General features: G+C 38.8%; 1 protein-coding gene across 12 annotated transcripts; it reads right to left on the reverse strand.

The window, feature by feature from the left end:
* Window positions 1-36: 36 nt before the first annotated feature.
* On the reverse strand, window positions 37-24,617 carry BCLAF1 (BCL2 associated transcription factor 1). Of its 12 annotated transcripts, none has more exons than XR_014690844.1 (14): window positions 24,491-24,610; window positions 18,326-18,399; window positions 16,162-16,285; window positions 14,368-15,273; window positions 12,278-12,946; window positions 11,995-12,164; window positions 9,363-9,468; window positions 8,363-8,447; window positions 7,482-7,657; window positions 7,184-7,349; window positions 6,155-6,335; window positions 2,435-2,581; window positions 553-762; window positions 37-408 (listed from the first exon to the last, which is right to left on the reverse strand). XR_014690844.1 is itself a non-coding variant. In XM_084512858.1 (14 exons), the coding sequence occupies exons 4-14, from the start codon at window positions 16,263-16,265 to the stop codon at window positions 403-405; spliced, it is 2,760 nt and encodes a 919-aa protein (XP_084368984.1). In that variant the 5' UTR covers window positions 16,266-16,285; window positions 17,151-17,172; window positions 18,326-18,399; window positions 24,491-24,610; the 3' UTR covers window positions 37-402. The 12 variants fall into 12 exon arrangements, 11 of the variants coding, with proteins under 11 accessions (XP_084368984.1, XP_084368986.1, XP_084368980.1 ...); XM_084512858.1 differs by lacking the exon at window positions 7,184-7,349 and adding an exon at window positions 17,151-17,172; XM_084512860.1 differs by lacking the exons at window positions 7,184-7,349; window positions 24,491-24,610 and adding exons at window positions 17,151-17,172; window positions 24,213-24,282.
* Between the last annotated feature and the right edge of the window lie 1,176 nt (window positions 24,618-25,793).

Genomic DNA, 25,793 nt, shown 5'->3' on the forward strand with positions numbered 1-25,793 from the left:
TAGTAATCAGTTGATAAAAAAAATGTTCCTCCAAGATTTCAGGTGTGCAGAGCTGCAAGTTTACTTCAGAATAAAACACAGACATAGGGGAGAATCAAAACTTTTAGAGTTGTACTTGACCATATATTTGGACAAAGCAGAATTACACTGCATATAACAAACAGTAAAATTTCTTAAAAGTTGTTACAAATATTTTACTTTCTACCTGTACGATCATTAACATAGTTTACTATATCAAGATTTTTTTTTCTAAAGTCTTAAAACAAAAAACAATCCCTCTAAACTACTTTCCAACAGTAAAATTTAAGTAAAATGCTTACATTCATTTGACAACAAAAAAAAAACATATTAAAAATGTTGTGGGGGTGGTGCAAAAGCTGCTCTTTCAGCTTTCTTCCAGGGTTATTCCTGTAGAAAGAAAGAAAATACTCTTTTCGTAAACTGTTCATATCCAAACTAAAAATCTTTTAAAGTGATTTCCCCCTGGCCCCCACCATTACTTGAGTTACTGCAAGAGAAGTTGTCTGATCCGCAATTTACTGAACTGTTTACCTTTTCCTCTTTGCGTCTGTCCTTTTCTTCATTGTTTTCCATTGTTTCTTCTTCATCTTCCACAATCCCATCCCCTTGGTATTTGTCATGTGTCCACTTTGGACTGCTACCTGACTTTTTGAAGTTAAAACGCCCTCTGCCACGCTGGAAGGTACCACGGCCCCTTCCTCTTTTGGCCCAATAATCCACACCATCATCTCTGTCATCATGCTACAATAATACCAAACGATAAGGTTAGAACACCTCTTTAAATGGTGGCACTCTAAACCAAATTTAGACTATAGATAGGAAAAACAAGAGAACTTCAACAGTTCAAATAATCTATAGATTACATTATGAAGCATGTCCTCACAATTTAAAATGCTAAAACTTACAACACCTTGATAAAAAATTTTAAGAGCCCTTATTAGCTGTGCGTCTCCCAATCATGGGTAACAAATTGGCTCTGTCACATTTTTCAGTCATGAGAAATATGTACTCACTAGTTTTTAGCCCACCTCCCCCAAAGAAACTGTCATTTTAATGGAAGAACCGCTAAGAATGTGTTTATGAATTTTTTTTTTTTTTTTTTTTTTTTTAACTTTAAGGTAGAGAGTTCTTTATACTTATTAATAAAGGTAATTGTACGCAGTTTTCAGGAACCTTGCTTTGCCTGTGCAAAATAAGGCAAATAAGTTTTAAACTACTTTAAGCTTATTAACCAGAGAAGCTTGATTGTTAATATTAAGATTTCAGTTTGCTGTCTTGCTACCAAATACAGCCTTACACAGTTTAGCCAAGTCTTCTGATGACTGTTCCATGCACTAGATGAACCCTAGATAATTATTTAATACAAAATGTTTACAGCAAGGGACACCTACTTCCAATTGATTTTCTTTTACAAAAAAAAAAGTCTAAATTATTAAATGTATCACACCCAAATAAAGCAGCTTAATAACCATTATACATTATTATTAGAATAGTTACAGGGTAGCTTTTTTTTAATAAAGATTTCTGGAGATTAGAAAAGAAATAATGGGTACAGTTGGTCAATTTACTCTAGCTATCATAGAACTTTAGTGAATAGATCACCACATTTCTAGTTTTATAGGTCAGAAGAGTTTCCATATGTGGGGGGAGACAGGGAGAAAACTCTGAATGAATGAACACAAATTGCAGTTGCGTTACTTACTGCACCTGTTACCATATTACATATACCTGTTAACATATTTGTGAAAAACTTAACGCTACAGGAGAAGGTCTCAACCTCACTAAATGTTTTTTGATGATGAAACAATATTCTTACAAGTTTGCATTGTTAGGGAAGCCAGCTGAAGCACAGGCTATGCATTCAGTTTACTAAGCTACTTACTGAGCAGTTACATCAGCAATCCGCCCCTCATAACCCAGATTGGAAAAAGACAGAACTAATGTTGCTTTCTTACGACTATCACACTACCCAGATAAGACCAGAAAGGTTGCTAATAACAAAGTTGGCCCACATCCATCCACAGCTTTTCCTCATCTTTCACTTGTGCAGATTTGCAGACAAACGTAAAACAAAGCTCGAGTGCCATACATAGAGAAATCCAGGAAGATACAGCACACGTCTTTTTGCTTTAAAATATGTTTTTAATAACCTGAGTATGCGTTCTTCCCTACCTCACTGATGAATACGTTTTGGAGATAAATTATTATTGCCAGCCTGCTGCAGAAAAGACAAACTAAGCAGAACCAGGCACTGCAACAATTCTGGTATTTTCTAGATTATGTAAACTACAGTCACTTTTTGTACATGCATGCGACTTCTATACTTGCAGCTGTCAGTCTCCTTAACATCAGATACAAAATGCACTTGGAAAAAACAAAAGCATGCATAAGATATTGAGTTCTCTACACCCACCAAGAAATATTTCTTGCTTTTTGGGGTATATTCAGGATCCCATTCCTCTTCCTTCGGCCTCTTTTGAAAAGTAGTATTTGAGTTGCTGGGACCAGTATTTGTTCCAGCAAAGACTCCTCTGGCTCTTCCTCTGCCCCTAATTCGAAACTGATTAACCAAAATGTTATTTAAGCCATTTACATAAAACCACAAAGAAAAGCTCAAGTTGTCTGTTACTGAAAATGCTTGTTCTGTTCTTAATTACAAGTGTAGAACCATTTTAAAATTTACACGTTACCTTATGTAATATATTCAAGCATTCACTTTTATATAATGATTCTCTTAAACTTAAGAGTTGAAACACATTTGAGCTCTTGGTTTAAATTTACCTACAACAATCAAAAAGAAATGTCCTTTGCCTGCTGGTAAAGCAACCTGTTGTAACAAAAGGTCACAAGAAATTTCTGAAGCTGTTTGCAGACAAAGAAACAAACAAATTAGACTGAAGGAGAGGGAGAACTGTCAAGGGAAAGCAAAATCATTCATTGAGTCAGCCACATCTATTATTAGGAAATTGTTTTAGAGTACATACAAATAATGCAATTTTCAAACAAGTGTCTACTTTGTGTTACTCATTCTCAATTGAGATCCTCTGTTGTACTTACGCCAAGATAAATTTCAGATGAGGAAACTCCTTACTCAGAGCATCAACACTGTATACAGTGCAGAGTAACAACGTCTGAAGTGAAAATAAGTATCTCAAGTGTTCTTTTTATTTTTATTATAATCAACAGAATTTTGAAGTGTTAGGATTAAGAAGTCACGTCAATAAACAAAATATTTAACTCAATATGATGAGTAGTAATATATCCAGTTACCTTAGCATGCTTGTCTTTAGCTTGCAGAAAATAAAGAGGAATTTATCCAGATTTCCCCCATTTAAGAGGAAAAGAAATGTTAGGCTGGGATATATTGCTTAAAACCTGCAGTTACTACAGAACATGCTTTTCATAAACAGTCTAGTATAAAAACACAGAACTGTGCTGGCTTTTTTTTTTTTTTTTGAGTTAATTGTACAAAAACATGACTGGAAATTGATTGCAATTATTCAAACGAAGAACGTTCCATAAACACAGACAAAAAGATATAATTAACTAACTTGAAAAAGAAAGTAGCTCTATGCACACCTACTTTCACTAAGCTCCAATACCTTTAATGCAAAATTTATGCTGGACAGCTTTAAAAGTACTTTGGAATCAGACTAGTAAACAGTCTAGTAAAATGCTCACATAACCTACAAATATACCAGAGAAACAAGGTTGTTTGGAGAATCATTTAGAGAGCGGCATGACTATCAGCTAATGAAAGCTGCGTAAGGAAGGGATAGCTATGTTTGATTTCCAACAGCTTTGAAAGCTTTATGAAATTACACCATAACGACTAATATCAGTGTGGAAAAAAGGATGAGGAGACAAAACAATGTCACAGCTACTAGTAAGATCAGCATTTCCCAGTATTAGTTCTTAGGACTGAATTCTTCAGAATAGGTACTTCAAGAAGAGTATCTAGCACTTTCCTTGACACTGTATTAACACTTTTTCCAGGTTATCTTTCCAGCAAAGAAATACAGGAGGTGAAACCCACTAAGGCGTTGCCTTTACAGGCCTATTTCTTGCAAAGCTCACCACAAAATGGTGAGCGTACATTCTCTATAGGAAGAGACTTCCTTTTAATCAGGGCTGTTATGCACAGTTGGATACTACTGATAGTTAGGTTGAATACTACTGATAATGTTGTGAAAAGATTCTTCTTTCTGTGAAAAGATTCATCTTTCTTCCTATATTCCTATTTCAAAACTGCCCATAGCATTTATGTTTTTATACCATGTACAACAATCCTAGAATTAAACGTTTTAGTCTGTCAGTAAGCATTAGTGAAAAATCAACACTTATTTACTACCAAACTGACAGCTTAGCTTACATTAAGATTTCCCCTACCCAGCCACCCCAAGGTGTCAAGGCTTCCTGTTCTGGGGAAGATTTGCAACTAAAACATTTTTTTAATCCAAAAGCAAAGCAGTGTTTACTTGAATTCAGTCACTGTTAGCCTGAATTACAAAGACATTTTACACTAGCCAGCCCATAATCTTTCAATGCCACCCAGGCTGTAGCCCTAAGCAGAAGGTTTAAGTCACACGTTGTCCTACCTATTTAGATTCTCCTGATCAGACATTGTTTGGTCAGTAAGCCTATGAGTGACCACACAGTCCTTAGGAAACATCACTCAGTTATTTCATAGTCAGAACTGGCAGGTGACAGCAGTTGAACTAGTGAATTGGCAATTCATTAGCAATCTACATCTGCTTAAGTTTCATGTGAATTACCATCTTTCGCAATATGTACAATCTGGTTTTATAAAGCAGCAAGGCTGCCACTAATTATGAGACTTTTTTCCAACTGATTCTCTTTGAGAGGGTTGAGTTCTACTTTTGTTTAACGCTGTGCTGTTACCTTATGCACCCAGAAATTGTGCTGATATTGTCATATTTGACATCTTTATCATCCACGTGTTTATACACTTAAATAGCTGTTCCTTAGTATAATTGTATATAAGAATAACAAGAAAGGAGGAAAAAGACGCATTTTTAGTGTTAAAAATTTGGAACTTTGAAATTTTCTTTTTTTTTTTTTTTTAAGTAGCTACAAGCTCTTCAGATGGAAGATTTAATCTCAAGTGTTGCACATACCACGTGCATTTCAGACACTCTCTTCTACAAAGTTCAGAACTTCTTTTATACTACTACAAACAATACTCAAGGTTCATTTATACCAAATGATGCCTTTTCACTTTTTATTTCTAATTACAGGCTACACAAAGGAATTACTATAAAGAGAATGAAATTACTCCTAACCATTAAGTCTGACTTTCTTTCCACCTACAAATAGACATTTTTTTTTAAGGCACTTTTTTTTTTTTTTTTATAGATGTCCATTATTTTCAAGGCCTTTTCCATTGTTTCTTAATCTTTCTAATGCTGTTACATTTCCCAGTGAAATACCAGTAAGCTACACTAATATGCAATTTTAACCTTTAATAATTTTAAGATGACCATGGAGATCAACATGGCACTTCCCAAAACACATTCCAGAGCTAAATTAATATGCTTTCATGCTCACTGTGGCTAGTCCATGCTAGAGAAACAGTGAAAACTAACAGTATACCACCTCCTCTCCTCACTAGTTTTCAATGTTAGTGTCTATTTTTCATTATGTGCCATTCTCTAACAAGTTGCAGACATCACACACAAAGGATGGCAAAGCCAAATTGAAAACTACTGGGGCGGGGGGGGGGAATAAGCACAAACTGCAGGGCATAAGAGGTAACAGATCACAAGATTTCATCTTTATAGAAAGGTCAATTTTAATATTCTGTTAGGAAACAGCATAATTACAAGATAGCAAGGAATAAACAAGAAACTCTTTTTCCCACCCTTACACTAAGCCCTCTAATAGTATGCTAGTGTATATTTGTACACCAATTCAAACCTCTGTTGGACAACACTGGAAAAATGAAAGGCTTGGTACAATCACAAAAGAATTCAAGAACCTACTTCAAGAACCAATGCTACAAAAAATGTCTACCCTAACATTAAGTACTGCAACAATTCGTTTAATCTGTTATACTACAGTTATTGTTAGCGTCTTCATCATTTGGGGGAAGAACAGGAAAAGAGCAACTTACAAAGGTGCCTCTTGGCCTGTTGACTCCTGCAAAACCAGAGTACTCTTTCTGTTCGTGGTGAGTTTTGAACTCTTCGTCTCTTTCTTTCTTGCTATCCTTTTCTTCTCGAGAACTGGATGAGGAAGAAGATGGGGAGGAAGATGGGGAGGATCGAGCACGGTCTTGCTCTCTTTTTTGCTTACTGAAAAATAAGAAGACACGCTATGTGCTATTTTAAAAGTACTAGACAGTCTGCAACATGCTACACTAAAATGGCTTTATTTATATTTTACAAAAAACTATCCCCCTTCCTTTTATAATAAAAGTCACATATACGTTATGTATTTCAGATGTTAAGGTGAAGCATAGTTTCACTTTCCAGCCTCCTCTTACACGTTTAAATGCACTAAATGTATATTATTGCTAATGAGTTGGAAAGCAGCAGTCTGCAAACTGCAAGGAGTTTTTCCACGTTTTGATGCCATGAAGAGTTTCTGTTACTTTTAAGATCTGCCTTTCCTCTGAGGCAGAAAAACAGAAACCAAAGGGCAGAAAACCCTCAAGGCAATGCCTTTATAATACATTTACATAGTTCAGTTTGCACACTGTTTAGAACATATGGCTGCCCTATGTAGGTGCCTGTATGGTTAGCCAGTGGAAGGTAACGTGGATACCAAAGTCAGAAAGTATATGGCAAACAGGAAAGCATAAGTAAAAATTCATTGTATATCCAGTACAAAGCAGGAAAATAAATCCCAAAGCCAGACTTTCAGTAATCCCACAGTAATTCTAATTTGACCCAACTTACAAGATTTTTAATAATACTATTCAAAGGAAGGTTATACCTGAAGTAACTCTTACCACTGCTATACAGTATCCACTGAAATATGCTAACATTTTGTTTTCTTAAAAACAGCCCACTGGCCTTAGAAAAAAATAAAGATTCCCCTTCTCACCCATGTTAAACCTAAATATCAGTAGTATTCTCATACTCTGGGTGTTATGAGTTGAAAAAGTGCGGAATCAAGCATAACGAACCAAAGTTCTTACACAAATTGTTTATAGAAATGTACTGCATTGAAGTCCAACCTCCTGATGTAGCCTGGATAATAGGACAGATTAATTTGTCATTTTTTTTTTCAGTGTTAGCTTGCTATTCCAAAGTTTTTGTCCTCATCCACCATAAGCCGTGTAAAAGACAGATAATACATATTTGCTGTAAAACAAATAATTTTAATTGTTTAAATTTAAACGTTCCAGTATACATGGAAAATTGAAAGCAATTAAGCTTACAATTTAAAAAGGCTAATTGGAAGATAAAACCTACGTAGAGATTTAAAATATTTACCTGTCATCTTTATAAGATTTGTAATCCTTGTAATCTTTTGAAGTTTTCTCCTGCTTTCTTGACCCACTGGATTCCCTGGAACCCTTTGAGTCTCCTCGCTCTTTACTTCGTTCTTTTCTACGGCGGTCAATGTCATGCCGAAGATCAGCAGAATCACACCGTAATTTTTTATCCCCCTGTAAGCAAAAACATATTTCTGAACAAAATTTTAAGATAAAACACCCAGAAGAGAATCTGAAAAAGCAAATTGTGCCTCCACTTTTAAAAAGGCAAGACAGAATTTACAACAAACTCTTCAGCACGCAAATTGACTTTAAATGATGCCCTTTGCATGCTAGATCTATACAGAGAACAGCTAAGAACTTACATTTTAAACAAGCGTTCCCATCAAGCCAACAGAATGTCTATTTTTTGATGCAGACCAACAATAACATATTTTTTGGTAGGTTATTTAAGCATACATATTTTTCTGGTTAATTGTTTTTAGCAGAGCACAAGCACCTTATCAATTCAGCCATACTACTCACTGAGCACCTCAGTACTTTTTTTTTTTTCCTCCTCATATTCTTTGTCCTTGGGCAGTGTAGCACCACAAAAATTGCCAAAAAGTATCAAAAAGAAGAAAGGAAGGGTGGGAGAAAATTTGACCTTCTAAGCCACATTATCAATATGCTAGCATCATGCTACATAGACTGTCTTCTTGTTAAGATGTTTTACTTAAAGAAAAAAAAAAATAGTCTGAAACACAAATACACTACATACTGCAAATTCTTTTATAAGATTACTGTACACAAACTCACATGAAGGGGAAGTTCAGATTCAAAGTGAAAAACATCGCATTAAGTTTAGAAATACAGATACAACATTTACTCAGAACCTACTTTTTGACTTTCTTCTTTAAAGGCTCTCTCTTCACCTGCTAAACGGGTATGCTTCCTCAGGGCACTTGGAGAGATGTCAATCCTCCTAAATGAAAAATAAAAGCAGTGTCTAGCCATACAGGTATGTAATTGTTTATGGCCTCACACAGTTCAACAGAAATCTGAACAACAAGGCACTCTTGAAGAACAAACTTTCTGCATATAGAAGACCCACGATCAGAACAGAGAAGAAAATTAAAAATTAAAAACCTTGGTTCTGTGACGTACACAAAAGATAAATACATTAAATAGTTTGATTTTTCACATTTCAAGCAGAGCTTTCAAGATATGAAAAGTATTTAATGAGTTATTTCAAAAAGATCAGTGTATATATAGCCAATTCAAAATCCAGTCCCCCCCAAAAATCATTAAAACTGATAGCTTGTTGTATAGTTAAAATTACTCATCAGTTAAAGATCTTATGCAGTTCAATAAGGAATATGGAGATAATATATCCTCACATGCAACACAAATACAGTACACTGCATCATGTAAGTAAAGCACGTGATCAGAAACTACATCTGCATGCCTACCTTCTTACCTTTCAGGCTCTCAGATTTCTCAAAAAACTGCTGTAAATTAACAGACACAAAAACTAAAGTAGTATGAGATGGAACATTCACACTGAAGAATAAAGATGCATGTACTGGGCTTCTTTTCATCTTCAAGACATATGCCCCTCAATATTTGAGCACTGCATGTGAGAAAAGTAAATATATCCTACATGAGATAGAGGTAGAGAAGACATCTGCTACAAAGCCACAGATGAAGCCAGAGTTGGCTCAGATGAGTTTCCTTTTACATATTTTTTTCCCATTTGTTTTTGTTGGGTTGGTTTTTGTATTTACATGAGAATTGACAAATTATTCCATACAGATTAAAAAACATTTTGACCTCTTAAAAGAAATATAAGCAGATATTATTATTATTATTATTTGAAATACATGCAATTAACATATACCTATGTATTTCTGGGCTCTTTTGCCGAGTGCAGTGCTCTTCGGTAGCTTTTTGATATGCAGTGAACCTCTCATTTAGGGTCATTCCAGCTGACTTGAAGTATTGCTCTGTTGGTTACAATAGAAAAACACTGTTTCGTTAGTTTAATTCAACTGACAGGTATTTTACTCCTGACAGAAAGGCAAGTAGCAGGCAAAAACATAGTATTTTCAGTAAATGTATCAGAAGGACGAGCAAGTGTGGGGTCTTCCCTATTCTTACACATTCTGTAATCCTAACAAACTAACAGTGCACAACATCACTGCAAGTCTACTTAGAACTACACCATGACTATATTACATGTAATTTAAGCATCATTTACTAATTTGACTTGCTCATTGTCAGTGACATTTTATTCTAATGAAATAAAGGAACAATTTCTTAAGTGATTTTCTACTTTGCCCATCAGACAAAATGAGGTTACTTTGAGTTACGAATACTTGCAAGAAGTGCATTTCACAATTCATCTCAACTTTAACTTAAAATAAGAGCTAATTCAGTGAACACACTTAAATAAGTAACGTATGCTTCAGTAACTACATGAATGACCTAACAAGTCATTTCTTAAAGTAATATAATTTCTTTCTTTGAAGTTATGATGATAAGCAATCCAAGACAATTAACACATCTATATGTAAATAAATTCATTTAAGCATCTGGCATCTTGGCAAACCTGACAACTTCTCTGACAAGTTTTCTCTTGCTTTCAGAGACAGTTAAATTAGCAACAGCAAAACTCAAGTTTTTAAACCAGCTCAACAAATGTGTTTAAATGTAATATAGAAATACATAAAGTCATGAGCTATGAAATGTTACATATGAAGCAAGCTATCTGCTTAACAGGTCAACATACATCTGTATCAACTTACCGCCCGGCATCCAGTATTTGTCTCATAACCAACCATTAAAACTTGAAACGGCCACTACAAGGGTAGTGCCTCAATCATAATTCCATCAAACACAGGAATTTGAGCTAGCAACTCTGTTTTTATGCCATTTTTGCCAGGAAGACAGAAGGTTCAACTTTGCCTGTTTGGCATCTGTATCTTTCAACAGCTATTTTACTTTTGTAACATGGATTTTGCCATTTCAAAACACATTCCAGGACCTAGTTACAATGAAAAAGAAAACATCACTGGGCATTTTCAGCTCTACATTAATAAAGAGCTGTTCAGACTGGTCGCATCACACCAATAATGAACATAACTTCATTTTGTCAAGAGTTACTTAAATCTGATCATAGACCACAGCACATCTGAAATGCATAGAGAGGTTCTCCTTTCAAAAAAACAGCCATAACTTTACACATACTAAAAACTTGAACAGATACTGTTAAGCTGTCATATTTAACAGTTGATTGTTTAATTTAACACATCAAAGTTTACAGAAAAACAGTTTTTTTGTGATCAACATGTGAGAGTTTCGGTAATATTTCACCTACAGCCTGCACATGTGCCATATGAGCCAATATTTACAGAAGCTCTCATTGGATCTATCCTTCAGTCTCTTTACTAATCACGAAAAGCAGATAAAATTATAACAAAAGTGGTTATATGCTAAGCAGGTGTCCCAATAACATTTTCAATCTAATATATTAACATAATCTATTATTGCTATTACTTTTTTTTCTTTGTAAGTAATTCAAAATGCAGGAAGTCATTTGGTCTTAGTCACTTGAAGTTATTTTGAAAACAAAGACTTTTGAGGGAATCTTAGCACATACCTCTAGCACCCAAATCTTTGCAGTTTTATACGCTAAAGTATCTTTAAAACAATGCTTATAGAGATACACTGAAACTTTGGATTTTAAGAAGTTATCTACTATTCAATAAGAAGACTTTGACAGTACGTGACCTAAATAAAATGCATCCACTTTGTCAGATTTTTTCCGCAAGGAAAAAATTTACGTCCGCAAGAAGAAAAAAAATTGCGTTTACGTCTTCTTATAGTAAGCAACAGCCAATACTGCTAAATTAGAAAACTATTAGTATATAATTTATTTAGTGGAGATTTAGCCAATGCCAACTTCCTACCATGATGAATTTCCAGGAGAAATTTTTGTCTCTAGCATTACAATGTCGTCAAATAAGAATAAAAATGAAGTACCAGTGTATTTTAATGTCATTTAGAGTACGATTTCTTACACAATTTCTATTTTGTGACTATAAAAGTGCTTTCTAGTGAACACCTGGAGATTAGCTCTGAGGTGCTCCAAAAGGAGATGCCATTGTACTTACAGTGCAAAAGACACCCATGAACCCACACTGTACCCCTTAATATAAAATTATACATTAAAGATATTCAAATAAAACTGATGAAAAAAGACTAATGTAGTATGCTTAAGCTTCACTGCAAAAAAAATAAATTTTGTGCTACTTTAGAACTTATCAAGAAATATAGTATGACTGCTATTACGCTCTACATCGCTTGCTTTTTGATACTTGCTTCTGTTGCTACTTATTCTACACGTACCTCAAAAAGAAAAGTCTAAATCAATATTAAGAGGGCTGAAATCTTCCCATATTAGAGACAGCAAACAGTCTTAAATGCAGTTGTCAGATGTGTATATTCAGTATGGTAAACTGAACACATACCTTTGACATGATGAACCAAGGACACTATGTGCTGAATAAATGACTCTGACGTGCTTTTGCTGGCCTGTGGCAACTTAATGTGGTCAAAGATGGATCGGAACTCTTGCTCCTTCTTGACGGAATGGACAAGTGTGCTAGCAAGCAGCCTGTCTTTAGTCAAGGAAGCGGGTCTAAAATGCATCAACAACAAAAAAAGACACACAAAAAGAAACCACTAGTTTAAATAAAGATGAGCGACACTGCAAGCAGGTGGAGAACCACTTTGTCAAGCAGAATAATTTACCTATTGGAATCATCAAGAGGTACTGGTGCCATTTTGAGTTTAACTTCAGGACGATGGGAGTCACTGGCTATCATTTTGATCCTAAGTGGGCTCTCCTCTCTGAAGGTGGATTTTTCTCTCGCATCCAGATTCTTGTGTAGAGGGGGACTGTAATCAAAGAGTTCTTTGAGCTTTTCAGACTTTACCTGCTCAGGTGACTGAGTTTCTTTCTTCATCGTTCTCTCAGAACTCTTGTCTTCTTCCTTGTGCTTATCTTTTGTTGCACTAGGCCTTTCCACTACATAGCCAGTCTCTTTAGGCTTATAACTTTTCTCGTCTCTAAATCCATCGCTCTCTCTATTGCCCTTCATTGTTATTTTAGATTTGTATTTGGTTCCTTCCTCCTCAGCATTCCGATGAGATGCAGTAGGAAAATTTTTACCCTGATCTGCCAGGACAGACTTTCTGAACTGTCTGTAATCCTCTGTCTCCTCTGTGTCCTCCCCTTCAGAGTCATTAAACTTTTCTTTCCCAGTCTCTTTATCAACGAAATAATCTAAAGTTTCCTGATCCTCCCATTCCCTTTCTCCCTCTGTCCTCCCTTTTTCTGATCCTCTCTCCTTCTGGGCCTCCTTCTCCCTGGTATTACCCCTATCAAGCAGGTATACTCTAGACTCTTCATCTGTGTACCTGTGGATAGCAAAGAAGAGACTGGTAACTCTGGATTGCATTCATTCCAGTTCACTTGCATTCCTCTTTTGTGTCCATCCCACACCACCGACTAGAAAATACATTCCTCCAAGCCATTCAACTTTAGCAAGTAACTTTCTGCACACCATTAATACCATACCAACTGCCATTTATGTACTACTGCAAGCATCTGAAGAAAATAATGCTTTTCCATAGAACATGTAGAAATTGTCCATTTGAGCTTATAAAAAGTTAGAGGTTGGTTGGTTTGTTTATCCTGGATTGGTACGCGGATTCACACACTCTTACACCAGCCATTTTTTTCCATCAAGTTCACATAAACTTTGATAACTCAAATCTGAATTATTCTGACACAGACTTAGCTCTTCAATCGCTACGCTCTGTATAAGCAGGGATCCTTCAGAAGGCAGCTCTCCTATACGCCGGAGAGCTGTATGTCCTAACCACATTTATAAATTAATGATTTTAGACACTGCCTTGTCTATACTCTACCTTCATAAAGGTCCTAAACCATTCACCAGCTGCAATACATCTAACCTAGAGCAAGTCAGACGTTTGTTCTTCTATCAGGTTATTTTTAATAATAAATCACTAACTGGACAAGTTCATTTAAAACATATAATCAAATCTACATAGCATAGTCTTTATCATAGTTTATCTTTTTTTAAATTTTGTCTATAATTCATTTTGTAAGAAATCCACTGAAGTATGTAGCACATTAGAAAGGCACAGTCTAGCAACATTAAGATTTTTACAATTTTTTTTTTCCCCCAATTACTGCTGTATCAAATACATTAAACATCGAGCATGAGAATTTTATGCTATTTGGAAAATGTACATTCCACTTTAAAAACACTCTCCCTTTTAGCGACAGGATTATATTCCAAGAACATCAAGACCTACCCTCTTTCTTAAGTAATGCAAGTCAAGGCATCAAAGTTGTCATACTTCACCACACAATTAGCAACGAATGCTGCTTATGTTAACCAAGAAATCATTGTGCATCTGGGTTTTCAAACTTCCAGAAGATTTGCATTTCAAATTACATGAAGCATTAAAATGTTAAAGTACTTGAACAGGAGTCACTGTCAAACAGGCATGTCTGATCCACTAATCCATTTGAGAGTTTTCTTAACAGTGAATGGGATACAGGAAAATTAACTGTGAAGGAACAACACAAAACAATCTTCCTCAAGGATATAGGTCCCTATCTCCACTAGTCTCTTGCCAATAACTTGAAAAGTCTTTACGGAGGAAACTCAATTCAACTAGACTAAAATTAGTAAAAATATTCAAGAGAATCCCAGCCCCAGTTTTCAAGGAGCAGTGACAATCTTGTCAAAACTCTGTTATAGAGAGCATTTTAAGATTCAATGCTAATTGTATAGTTTAATTCTTACCTTTTCAGAAACTTTCCACCTTTTGCAGTTTCCTGTTCTCCAGTCTCAGGATAAAATGAACGTGCTCGAGGCTCCTCACGGGGAGCACTCTGTGATGGGATTGTCTTTGCAGGGCTTCTCCTCGAAGGGATGTGATGCAATGGGCTATTCTGAGAAGGGCTATAACGGCTAGAACCATTTCCAAGAGAACCAGAGCCAGACCTCTCAGGACTATGCTGAATGGAATGGGAATGTTGAGGTGTGTCCTTTGCTGAGTGGACTGTGCTAAGCAAAGGGGCTTCAGAGCAAGATGAACTCTGACTAGGTGGGGTGGCAATAGAAGGACTATGGGGTGACCTTGGACTGTTATCGTATGCTGAAAGGCCAGGCCAAATGTCGCCAGAAGCTGCTGATGATTTGTTAAAATCGTCAAGAGACTCTGATGGGTCATGTTCAAATGTATCTTTCTGTTCATCTTGTGATTTATTTTTCAAAGGGCTATCTTGCAAAGGAGCCCCTTCAGTTTTCTTTGCCTGCTTTTCCAGAGACCCACGTCTTTTGGAAGAGACAGGTGATTTGCTGTATGGGGATGAAGAACGAGATGAAGAGGACCTTGGGGACCTGGAAGATCTGTAAGATCGACGAGATCTGCTCCGGGACCTCTGTGAAGACACAGACCTTCGCTTTGGACTTCTGGAACGTGAACGGCCACGCCTAGGACTTCGGGAGTGTCTTCGGTTCCAGACAGGCCTATAACCTCCACGATGGTATCTACCACCTCCTCCTTGATAATACCCTCTACCTCTTCCTCTGTAACCATAGGGGCGTCTCATTCCTCTATTATTCCTGTAATCTCTGCGATAATCTCTAGAATACATACGATCCCTGCTGCGAGATCGCGAATACGTCCTTGAACGAGACCTAGAACTAAAATTAAAAAGCAAACGTTAACATTTGACCATCGGAGAAAGAAAAAAAAAAAAAGTTTCTCAAGACTAAATGCTCATCTCTCAAATGCAGTCAGAATTGTAAAGAAGGCAGACTAACAGTCAAAGTAAATTCTTCAATATATCTTCATTACTTATTCCTGTCTCATAAAGGATCTTAATAAACATTGGTTCTCTAAGGACTGTGCAACTTAAGACTTCAGCATCTCAAGACTAAGACATTACCAGCCTCAATGGTTTGCCCTGCTATTTCATTAGAGATTATCACCATTCTGGAGCATGGCATTCAGTTTCTCAGCCACCACCACAGTTCACAGCCTGGACCATGAAGTTTCATCACCTCCAGTTTAATTTATTATGCCAGCAGACAGCAGCAGCTGGTGAGACCATAAACATTAAATTCAGCCACTCCTTTTATTACAGATTGTAACATCTACTAGTAAGAAAGTGGAGGAAAAGGCTGGAGGCAACTGAGAAGACATAGCACAGAAAAGCTTATCTGCAGAAGCCTCAAGTTACTCCAGATCTGAAAAGCTACGTGACAAAGACAGAATGAGCCCCAGGGAAAAAAAATGGACAAAGAAAACATCATGCGAAGGGGGAGGGGAGACTGAAACCAACCAGCCACAATACAAGAAGAAACACTGGCATTCTGATATCATCCTGAGATAAAGGAAAAGGGCAAAACAGGCAAAGAGTAAACAATTACAATTAGTTACATTCACAGCAAAATCTACCTACTGCCTAAAATGAAGTAAAATACTAGGCTCACTGTTGCCACAGATTCATGCAAGAGTAAGATAATTATGATACAAACCCCAATATACTAAATGCAACTTTTCATGCGGTAAGTAAGGCATCAATTTACCTGTATCTCTTTTTTCTAGAGTGTGATCTGGATCTTGACCTAGAGCTGGACTGCGATCTGGATTTTGATCTCGAAGAATGTGATCTAGAGTTAGATCGACCCATTTTTCCCAGTAGATACACTCCTTCCCAAATGGAAAAGCAGTGAGGGGAGGGGAAAAAGAGGGAGGAAACTATTTAGAGACCATGTAAATAATAAGTGAATATGATTTTTATGCCCTAAAATTACAACATTAGAAAGAGGTATAGCATTTCTTAAACAAAACAACTTTGGAGACAGTATGAGTACATTTATTAATCTTAATAAATCTTATTAATCTAAACTTAAATCTCAATGTATGACATTTTAAAGAACATAACACTTAATTTAACACAGCTACAGTGCAAGCAGTTTGTTTGAGAAGGTAACAGCTGAAGGCTTCCCGGGTTCAACTGCAAACTGATCCTAAGGAAGGAGAAACATAGGCAACAGGAAAAAAAAAAAAATTTCTACAAATTAAGACAGAAAATTCAAGTCTGGACTATTACATATTTGTGACCTAAATCTGAACTAAACCTAATCTAAAACTAAATTTAAACCTTCTATTCATTTTACATAGTTTACAGTTATCACAATAAACACTGCCCAGATCTGCCAAGTTTTTGTTTTCTTGTTGTTTCATTTTGTTCCACAAAATGAATATACCACAGTTAATCTGTCTGATCCGATATTCCACCATTCAATATATCCACCCCACACCTTGTTGTTGTTTTTTTTAAACTACTTGTAAAATCCATAGCGAACTAAGATTTTAACAAGTAACTCGATAAAGAATACAGCTCACAGCAGAATTTAACAATCTTCAGCTCAACACAAGCTACAGAAACAGATTAAAAGCACTGAGTCCTAAATGGAAATAATCTCACAATATAATAATAATCTTTTTTTTTTTTTATGTACAGTCATAAGAAACATTTAGAATCTATTACCACTAACCATAAAAAACACACCTTTTCTTTTGCAGAGCAATCACTGTAAAAAAAAATGATTTCATTTAACTAATAATAACTTTGCCTCGTTAACATTTTCTTTTGAGACTGCCCAGCTTTAAAAATAGTGAGTGACATGAGAAAACCTCAGTATGAACCGTTGACAAGTAACTATTTACATTTTCAGGCCTTAATATGCTCAGTATTTATAATTATTAATGTTTAATAACCCTTAAAGCAAACTTATGTATTGCAAACAAGAATAAAAGCCCCAAATTACTGTATTGAAATACAAGCTCAACACAACAAGCATGCTTTGTCACACAGAAATTTACATAAGCTTTCTTGTTACATAGGAGATTTATCAATTATGTAAAGACAAATAAACAGCATTGCAGCTTAAAGTTAACAAAATTACAGAGATTTTACTCCCACATAAGCAAACCAAAAGAAAAAAAATACTGAGCAACCTTTCCCTTATCACTGGTCACTCTTGCCCCATATAACTTTCTCCCATCAGAGTACTGAAGAGTTTGTGTGGCCCCAAAGAGATTAATCTCATCTGAAACTAGCCCAGGGGAAAAAATATAATAAATATATATAATTTTAATTAGAAACCTAGTTTAGGCTAAGAAAGATTTATTTTTTTTTCAACTCGGAGAAGAATATGTTGTCAGCTGTCTATAAATTGTTCCTTCCATTAAAAAAAGCAAACTCACATAACCTATACTCAGAAGGTTGGTTCTAATTCTTTGGGTTCAATTAAACTCACAGAAAATGGACTATCATCTCTCATGATTAAATGCTTCACAGGCAACAAATTTAGAGTTTTTAAACTCTTGAAGACATGAAATATACTGATTTTCCTAGAGCGATAGAAAAAAATGTTTTGCTATTAAAAGAAATTTTCAGGCCAAACTTTACATGTGCTATAAGTTTAACACAACCCAGTCTCCATTTTAAAAAAAAAGGAATGTTTGATTTTCCCAGCATTTAACAATAACACTTGCATTCTTATGTAAGACAAGTGTGTATACACTGTACAATAGTTGACCTTTACAAGAGTTGCATGAATTTCAGAGATTTACATAGTTCAGTTTATCACAAGCATAAATTTTAAGAAAACAAAATCAATTCTCATTTTAAATGCTTGAGTTTAATCAGAACATTTAAAAATAGAATTAAATTAATCTTACCTCAAACCGTTGGTCAGTGCCAATGAAGCGATTATTTCAGAATTCACTGTTTGTGCTTTCAGCAATACTGATCCCTACAGAACGGAAAAAGAGACCGTCAGAGACACACGCTTTCACTAAAAGGTCAGTAACTCCTTTTGCTGAAGTGCTTCAAACATTGAACTGTTTATCATGAAAAGGCAACACTTTAGAAGTGGCACATTTACTCCTGGACTGGATGAAGCTGCAGGTTACAGACTGGAGCAGCTCAAGAGTTAGCCACTGCCAAGGGGCAAGCCCTACTTCCCTTCCATTTGTGATCACTCCTCCTCCTGGCTGGCTTCCAGTCCTGCATAACCTTCGCAACAGCCCTCGCACCCGGTGGGTCCTTCAGCGAGAAGGCTTCTGACACCCAGAGACCATTTCATACGGCTGGGTCAACTAACTGGCTTCACGAAGGCCCAAACAAGTGCCACAGCTGGGTTATGGGGGAAGAGGACAGCACACAGCCAGCTGGACGGGGCAAAGAGAACAGTGACAAACTCATACACAACCTGTGAATTCTGACATACCGCCTTGGACTTAACTGGGGTGATTTTTATTTCCCCAAAAAGGATAATCGGGCTGGGAACTTAGCACAACAATAAAAGCTTTATTTTTAGGTTTCTCTGCAGCAGTTATACAAGCATTACTCTGTTATAGCTTATTTAAAATACATATGTGACTTTAAATAACCAACGTTTCTTTCTTCAGCATTTGTTTTCCAGGAACACAAAGCATAACTGTAATAATGAAAACAGTCTCAAAAGTACAAACTTTTCACTGGTCTCAACCTAAGTTACCTCAAAGCCTTCAGACACACACACAAATATGCATACATACGTGCATACACATTTGTAATCTGACTTGACATTAAGAAAACTTTCAAATTCCACCAAAGTGGCTCCGAATTTTGCCCCAGTTCAGTACAGATGGATCTCCCAGAAATTCTGCATCTCAATTTATTCATTAAAGCCAAAGCCATAAGACATTCACTGCTCCTCTATCATGCTTGTTCACATGTTTTTAATGTTTCCCTCACCTAAAAGAAATATAGCACTTGTTTTTATAAATCCTACTATCAAAATTCCACTTACCATTCACTAGTAGGGACCAAGATATTTCCAATTTCTACAAAACACATGCTTTAAAAAGATTAAGTTTTTACTTCTCATCATCAGCAAGCATGAGTCTCTGAAGGAGTACAGTAGTATCGGACCATTTCAGATCTTGTCTAGACAAAAGGCGAGACGGTATTAGCTAGCAAAGGTTAATTAAGGCATTCAGAAGTCTCATACAGAAAAAGTAATACAAACTTCAGCTAAATGGTTGAAGTTCAGTCCTAGATTTTAAAATCAATATTTAACACACTTCAATGCCATCTCTACTTCCAACTTTTTAATAAAAACAATCGCTTAGTGTTAACTGAAATTCAGAATCCTGTTTTAGACGAGCTTTTATGTCCTCAGGATACAGAACAAGACCATGACTTCAGCTTTAAAACCTCCAGGCAGTAGGCAGAATCTTAAATTACTGTAGCTCAAACCCTGGCAACCATTCTGCACAAGTTTTAGGAATTTTTCCAGCAGGTGGAAAAGGCGATGAGTAGCTGCTTTCCTTTTTTTTTGTTCTTCCCCCCCCAAACAGACACTGTCTATACCATGTCCAACCATGACAGCTACTATCCTTCTTAACTTTAGGGTAAAAAATATACATAAAATATTAAATTAAAAAATAAAATAAATAATGAATAGAAAATTTCAACTATTTTCAGCTTTGTTTCCATTTAATTGTAGCAAGTAAAATCTTCACATGCAGAATCTCTTTTTTAAAGAACTCATACTTAATAAAAATGAAAAGACTGTTTAACTGTTTTTTTGAATAAAGGTTTGCCTACGTAAATGTTCTTACAATATGAAAGAAAGGAGAAATTGATTAACCTCTATTAAAGCTCACAGTGATACATACAGAACTACCTAGGAAAACCGTTCCTTTATAACAGTAAACTTGTACATGTTTCACTCTTCTGCAGGAAGTAGGTATTGGTCCTAAAGTGTCACAGCTACAAAGCACTGCTTCGTGGTATCATACAAATCACCTGCAGCCTGTTCCTGTGGACACTCCTGTGCCCCCGTCACAGTCTGAAGTTGTAACATCATGCCAGGTAACAACAAAAGAGAGGTGCTGAGCATGGTGCTTCTAAGCAATAACACTGAAATCCCTAAGGCAAAAGAGTAGCTGCTCTCTGTTCACTGCATGAAGCTCATCTCTGCACCAGTCTCTGAAGAGACCCAGAGGCTGCAAAGGTGCATGTGAAGGATGTGATGCAAGATGTCATCATCAACACCAAGTATTTTAAGAAGGAACCAAGACTGCTAGAAACACAGTCTATACCTGGAACACCAATGCTGTTCTGGCCATGCAAAATTCTTCTTCCCTTGCTTTCTACCCTACAAGTGGAGAAAGAGGTGCTAGGCTCTCAAGCATTTCACCCCAATTCTAGAGAAACCCGGGTATTACGAAGGAAGCTGCTGCAGCTCCACAATTCTTTAAATCAGAATAAGCTGGCACCACTAGCATAAAGGAACGGTCCCACCTTTCCTACCATTACATTACATCATGTTCCTGATGGTCTTCTCCTTTAGGCCAGCACAAGGATTAGTGCAGCCACGTTGGGAATTGGCTCACAAAACATGGAACACCAGGACTGCTTTCAACACAAGTGACTTTTCTGATATGGCTCATGACACAGCCCCACAACCACTTGGCACAAAAAGCCCCAAAAACTTGGGCCAACACAGGGGACGTTACAACAGCCAGCAGCCAGGACTGCTTCCTTTGGCAGCAGCACAATCCCCAGACATCCCTGAAACTAGCTTGGGAAAAACCACCAGCAGCAACAAACCTGGATCTTTAGCTTTTTAAATAAAAATAAAATAATTAAAAAAAAAAAAAAACTTGACACAGCAACCTATGCTTTTTTATTATTATTATTATTATTAAATTAATATTGGGTTGCATCCAGGACCACAACGAGAGTCAAGAGAAGTTTCTTACCATAACAGCGTGTGTTTGGGTGTCTTGTACCAGCCTGAGCCAGTGAGCATGACCACCAAGCAAAACAAGACACACAACAGGATCAGGCTTATCCTACTGCAAGCCAAACAATAGAGGAAATAGCATTTGCTGTGTTCAAAAGAAAAAGAAAGGACAGAAAAGCTAACATGAACGTTATTTCTAGTTCCTTCTGAACATTACTTTTAAGAGCCTCCCCTTACGCCACTGATGCTTTCAGAGTACGGAGACCACAGATAAAACCTATCAGCTAAACACACCAATTTGGCTGCTCTACACCACGTGGAAGTCTTGGACGACATTTTAGGACAGCTACCCCAACTTACACTAGCAAACCGCTATATTTTAGCTATATTTTACTTATACTTATTTAGTAGCCTATATTACTCTTGCTTAAGCATTACTTGAAACCTGTCAGTAGGACTTAAGTCAAAAATCTTGTTAAAGTAATTCACAAGCTGTTACCAAAATGTGTTTTCATTCAGAGATTCAAGCTTCCAAAGAAATAAGGATTATACAACCGGGACAAAACAAGGGGGGGAATAACAACCTTCAAGAAATCGCAAAGACTCTGTTACAGTTGCTGCTAAATTAGAGGGAAGTCAGTCTCACTGAGACAGTAGCGTATGGCATCTATTCAGTGCTTGCCTACCTGCCACATAATAACCACACTTTCTTCTCCACTCTCTGCATCCCTGACTTTTTTCGTACATAAAAAATGTACACAAACTACCAGCAGTACCTCACAAGTAAGAACAGAACACATTTCAGCAGTGACTATAAGATAATCATTGCCCAGAATGCTACAAGTACTAAACTACCATAATGAATTTAACTAAACTATCTTAGGTAGTACAAGTAAGAGCTAAGGAACACTTTTCCCCCTCTTACTTTCTTCCTGCGTAAGATCATCTTCATAATACACAGTTGAAAAGACTAAAGAGACCTGCATAGGAATTACAGCATGGAAATTGAACGGAAACAGTAAAACATATAAGGATGTTTGTACGTTCTATGTACAAAAATACACAATTTCCCTAACTTAATTTCTTTATAGAAAATATATTTGTAAATTAAGTTAAAAGCCAGCATCCAAATAATAGCAAAATCAGCTCTGTAAAGCCATCATATGATCGACAGCTGTTCTTTGATGTAAAACAATAGGCAAGTATTAGCATGATTCTCCTCTAACAACACAGAAATCAAAATGCCTATTTCTAAGAGTTTTGTTGATACACAAGAAGGAGTTGTGTGCTTTTGGTTATCCAAAGCAACAGGATACCTAACCTTGTTTTGTTTTATGTTGTTATTTGTTTAACAGTGTTTTGATATGCCCTTAGAGAGTGGCTTCTATGATCTCTTTACAGGAGCCTGCGAGCACGCTGTGAACACAAAAAGGCCGTCTTCCCTTCCTTACTTGTTCCAAGGCTGATACTCACAGAGGTACCTGGTGAGCTGGATCAGTGAATTGATCCAGGACAAAACTGTTCTGGAGAGAAAGACAACGCTGGCTTTTGAGCCACATCAGCTTCCAGACCCAGCGTACAGCAAGGCTGTGGGAGGGCCACTGCCAGCACAACGGCAAAGCAGCAGTGCACCTTTTCACAACACCTCTCTGGAAAAACTCTCACAGGTCAGACCGAACACCGTTGTAACCCAAAGACTTGCATTCTTCAGTAGTTTCCTTCACCTACCTCTCGTAAACAAGCCCCAAATGCTCCGTGGCATTCCTCAGGCCCATACTCCACAATCGCTCCTTCGCAACCAGCCTGAATCTAATCCATCCAAACACCCGCACCCTAGCTACAAACAACAGCTCCCTGCTGACCCTTTCTAAATTCCTAAAACCACTCCAAGTTTCCTGCATCCCCAATGGCAACAGGAGCTTTTCCCCCGTACGTGTCCCCGAGAAAGACACCCTCAGCTACAGCCTTCAGCCGTGGCACTGCTGTTAGAGCCAGGCCCACAAAAGCCTTGCTCAAGCTGCGGAGTCGGTCGGTGCTCAGGAGAGGCCGTCACCACCAAAGTGCTGCTACATGTAAGGCACCAAACCTCTTCCTGCCATTCAGCTCTCTCTGCCTGTCATTCAGCGCCAGAAGGGATGAGTAGGAGGAAGCAGCTCCTACCCTCCCCGCCACAAGAAACTGCCTGCTTGAAGCGCACCTCCAAGCCAGGGGCTTTGCCCCTTCTCATTTAGCCCCCTTTTGTCTAGGGCAACGTGAAGAGGCAGAAAGGAGGAAGGGAAAGACAACAGCTCGGCAGCGTTTTCCCGGAGCCCCGCGCTCGCCATCGGTCCCTGCCCAGGCCAAGAGCAGCGGTTCCGGGGTCCGGTTTGATACCCTGACAATAAACCAACCCTGACTCAACCCGAACTCCTTTGTTTGGCATGCCCCTGGCTCCTCCGGCAGTAAAACCTAACAGGGCCAAACTTTGATCCTGGAGACACGCAGGCGGCGAGATGCAGCGCCTTAACAGAGGATCGCTCCCACCACAGGCTGAGGAGGAAAAAAAAAAAAAAAAAAAAAAAAAAACAACCTTTTTTTTTTTTTTTTTTTTTGGTCAGAAAACCGAAGATTTGCGAGAGGCAGGCAGCAAACAAAGGGCAGGGCGCTGCGCAGGCTGCCGAGCACGCCCCGGGACGGCGCAGGCCCCTCTGCCAAGGGGCTCCCCCCCCCCCCAAAACCCCGGCCCCCCCACCCCCACCCCCCTCACAGCGCTCCCGCCTCACGGGGATGGGAAGGGGCGATGTGGCCGCCCCCTGCCCTGCCCTCATCCCCCCAGCCCCCAGCTCTACCTTGGGGGGGCTCCGGCACGGGACGAGGCCGCCGGGGCCCGGCGGGGGCCGCCTCAGGGCGCTGAGGGCCGGGCCCGGCCCCTCCTCACGGAGCGCTGAGGGGAGGGGGGGGAGGGGGGGGCGGGAAATGGCTGCGGCGCGCGGAGGTCACGCGGCGGGGGGGGGGAGGGCGGGGCGCGTGCACGGCAATGGGGGGGGGGGGGGGGGGCGCACTCGGGAGCCCCTCAGCGCGGCCTCCTCCCGGTCCCGGTCCTGGTGGTCCCGGTGCCGGTGCTCACCCGCCGGCCGCGCGGCGTCACGGCAGCCCGCCGGCCATCTCCCGTCGGGGCGGAGGAGGAGGAGGAGGAGGCGGCGCGGGGCCCTGACGGGAGCGAGGCACCATCGGCAGCGGGGGGGGGGGCCGCGGCCGCGCCTCGCGTCACATCCGCTCAAGGGCTGAGGGAGGAGGGCAGCGGGACGCCCGCCCCGCCCGCCGCCATCTTGGTTGTGGGTAGCCGGCCGCAAGGAAGATGGCGGGCGGCGGGGCGGAGCGGCGGGGGTGCGGCCCCGGGACAGCGCGTCAGGGCGCAGTCCCGCTGGGGGAGGGGGGAGCGGCACGCTGCCAGTGTGTTCTTAAAAAAAACAGCGTTTGTGAGGCAGGGCAGTGCACAGAATCATAGAATCACTAAGGTTGGGAAGCCCACCGAGACCATCTGGTCCAACCATCACCCTGCCACCACTGTCACCCACTAGATCGTGTCCCCAAGCACCACATCCAGACTTTCCTCGAACACCCCCAAAAACTCCACCACATACATAAATATGAGCAGAAAGCGATGGGTATGCACAGTTTTTGCAGAGTTTTTAAATTCAGGGGACAATTACAGGCAGACAAAACCAACCGATGGAGGAAAAGGGAATGGAAGATGCAAAGCAGACATAACGCAGTAATGGTGGTTTGCTCTCCTCCATGTAGAGAAAATAAAGCACTGCTTACTTACACCTAACCTATATGTCTGTTTTATCAATACAGTATATCGTTTATTTTGGCTGCTAAGTACTTCATACATAGCTTTCTACGGAGGCAGCAACCGATGAATGGCCTGTGCCAGAACAAAAACACAGTGGATGTTGTCATTATGACCAGCTGCAATTAATTGATGAGCCGCCTGGTCTACACACAAGTTCCCTTCCTCCTTTTCCACTTTTTCCTCTACAAGGTAACTAACCTGTAACTCAAGTGCAGCCCATGTGCGACAGCTTTTGCTATACACAATGATGAGACTGTTAATGTGGGCGTGCTTGACAATGAAATTGCGGGCTGCAGTCAGCTTGCTGGGGCTGGTGAGGCTTCCAGAATTCTTGTGGCTGCACACAGACGCTTCTGAATGGCCCTGAAGACTTGTGTGACACGTGTGTCGTTTCCCTTTAGTGAATTTGCATAGCAGCATATTAAGAGTTGGACTTGGTGATCCTTGTGGGGCCTTGCCATCTTCAGATATTCTATGATTCTCTCCCCTCGGTTTTCTGAGATGTGGGATATATCTTAGTGGGACAATTAGAAAGAGTGGTTACTTCTACTCTTCAGTATTTGTTGTATTT

This window comes from Aythya ferina (assembly GCF_964211825.1).
Source record: "Aythya ferina genome assembly, chromosome: 3".
In the NCBI taxonomy this organism is placed as follows: domain Eukaryota; kingdom Metazoa; phylum Chordata; class Aves; order Anseriformes; family Anatidae; genus Aythya; species Aythya ferina.

Excerpts from the sequence above, each read along its gene's own strand:
- BCLAF1 (XM_084512852.1), bottom strand. The coding sequence starts at position 16,265 with ATGGGTCGATCTAACTCTAGATCACATTCTTCGAGATCAAAATCCAGA. Across the intron at positions 9,469-11,994 it reads CTTGGTTCATCATGTCAAAG|AGCAATACTTCAAGTCAGCT; the intron begins GTATGTGTTCAG and ends TGTAACCAACAG. Across the intron at positions 8,448-9,362 it reads AAGAGCCCAGAAATACATAG|GAGGATTGACATCTCTCCAA; the intron begins GTATATGTTAAT and ends TTTTTCATTTAG.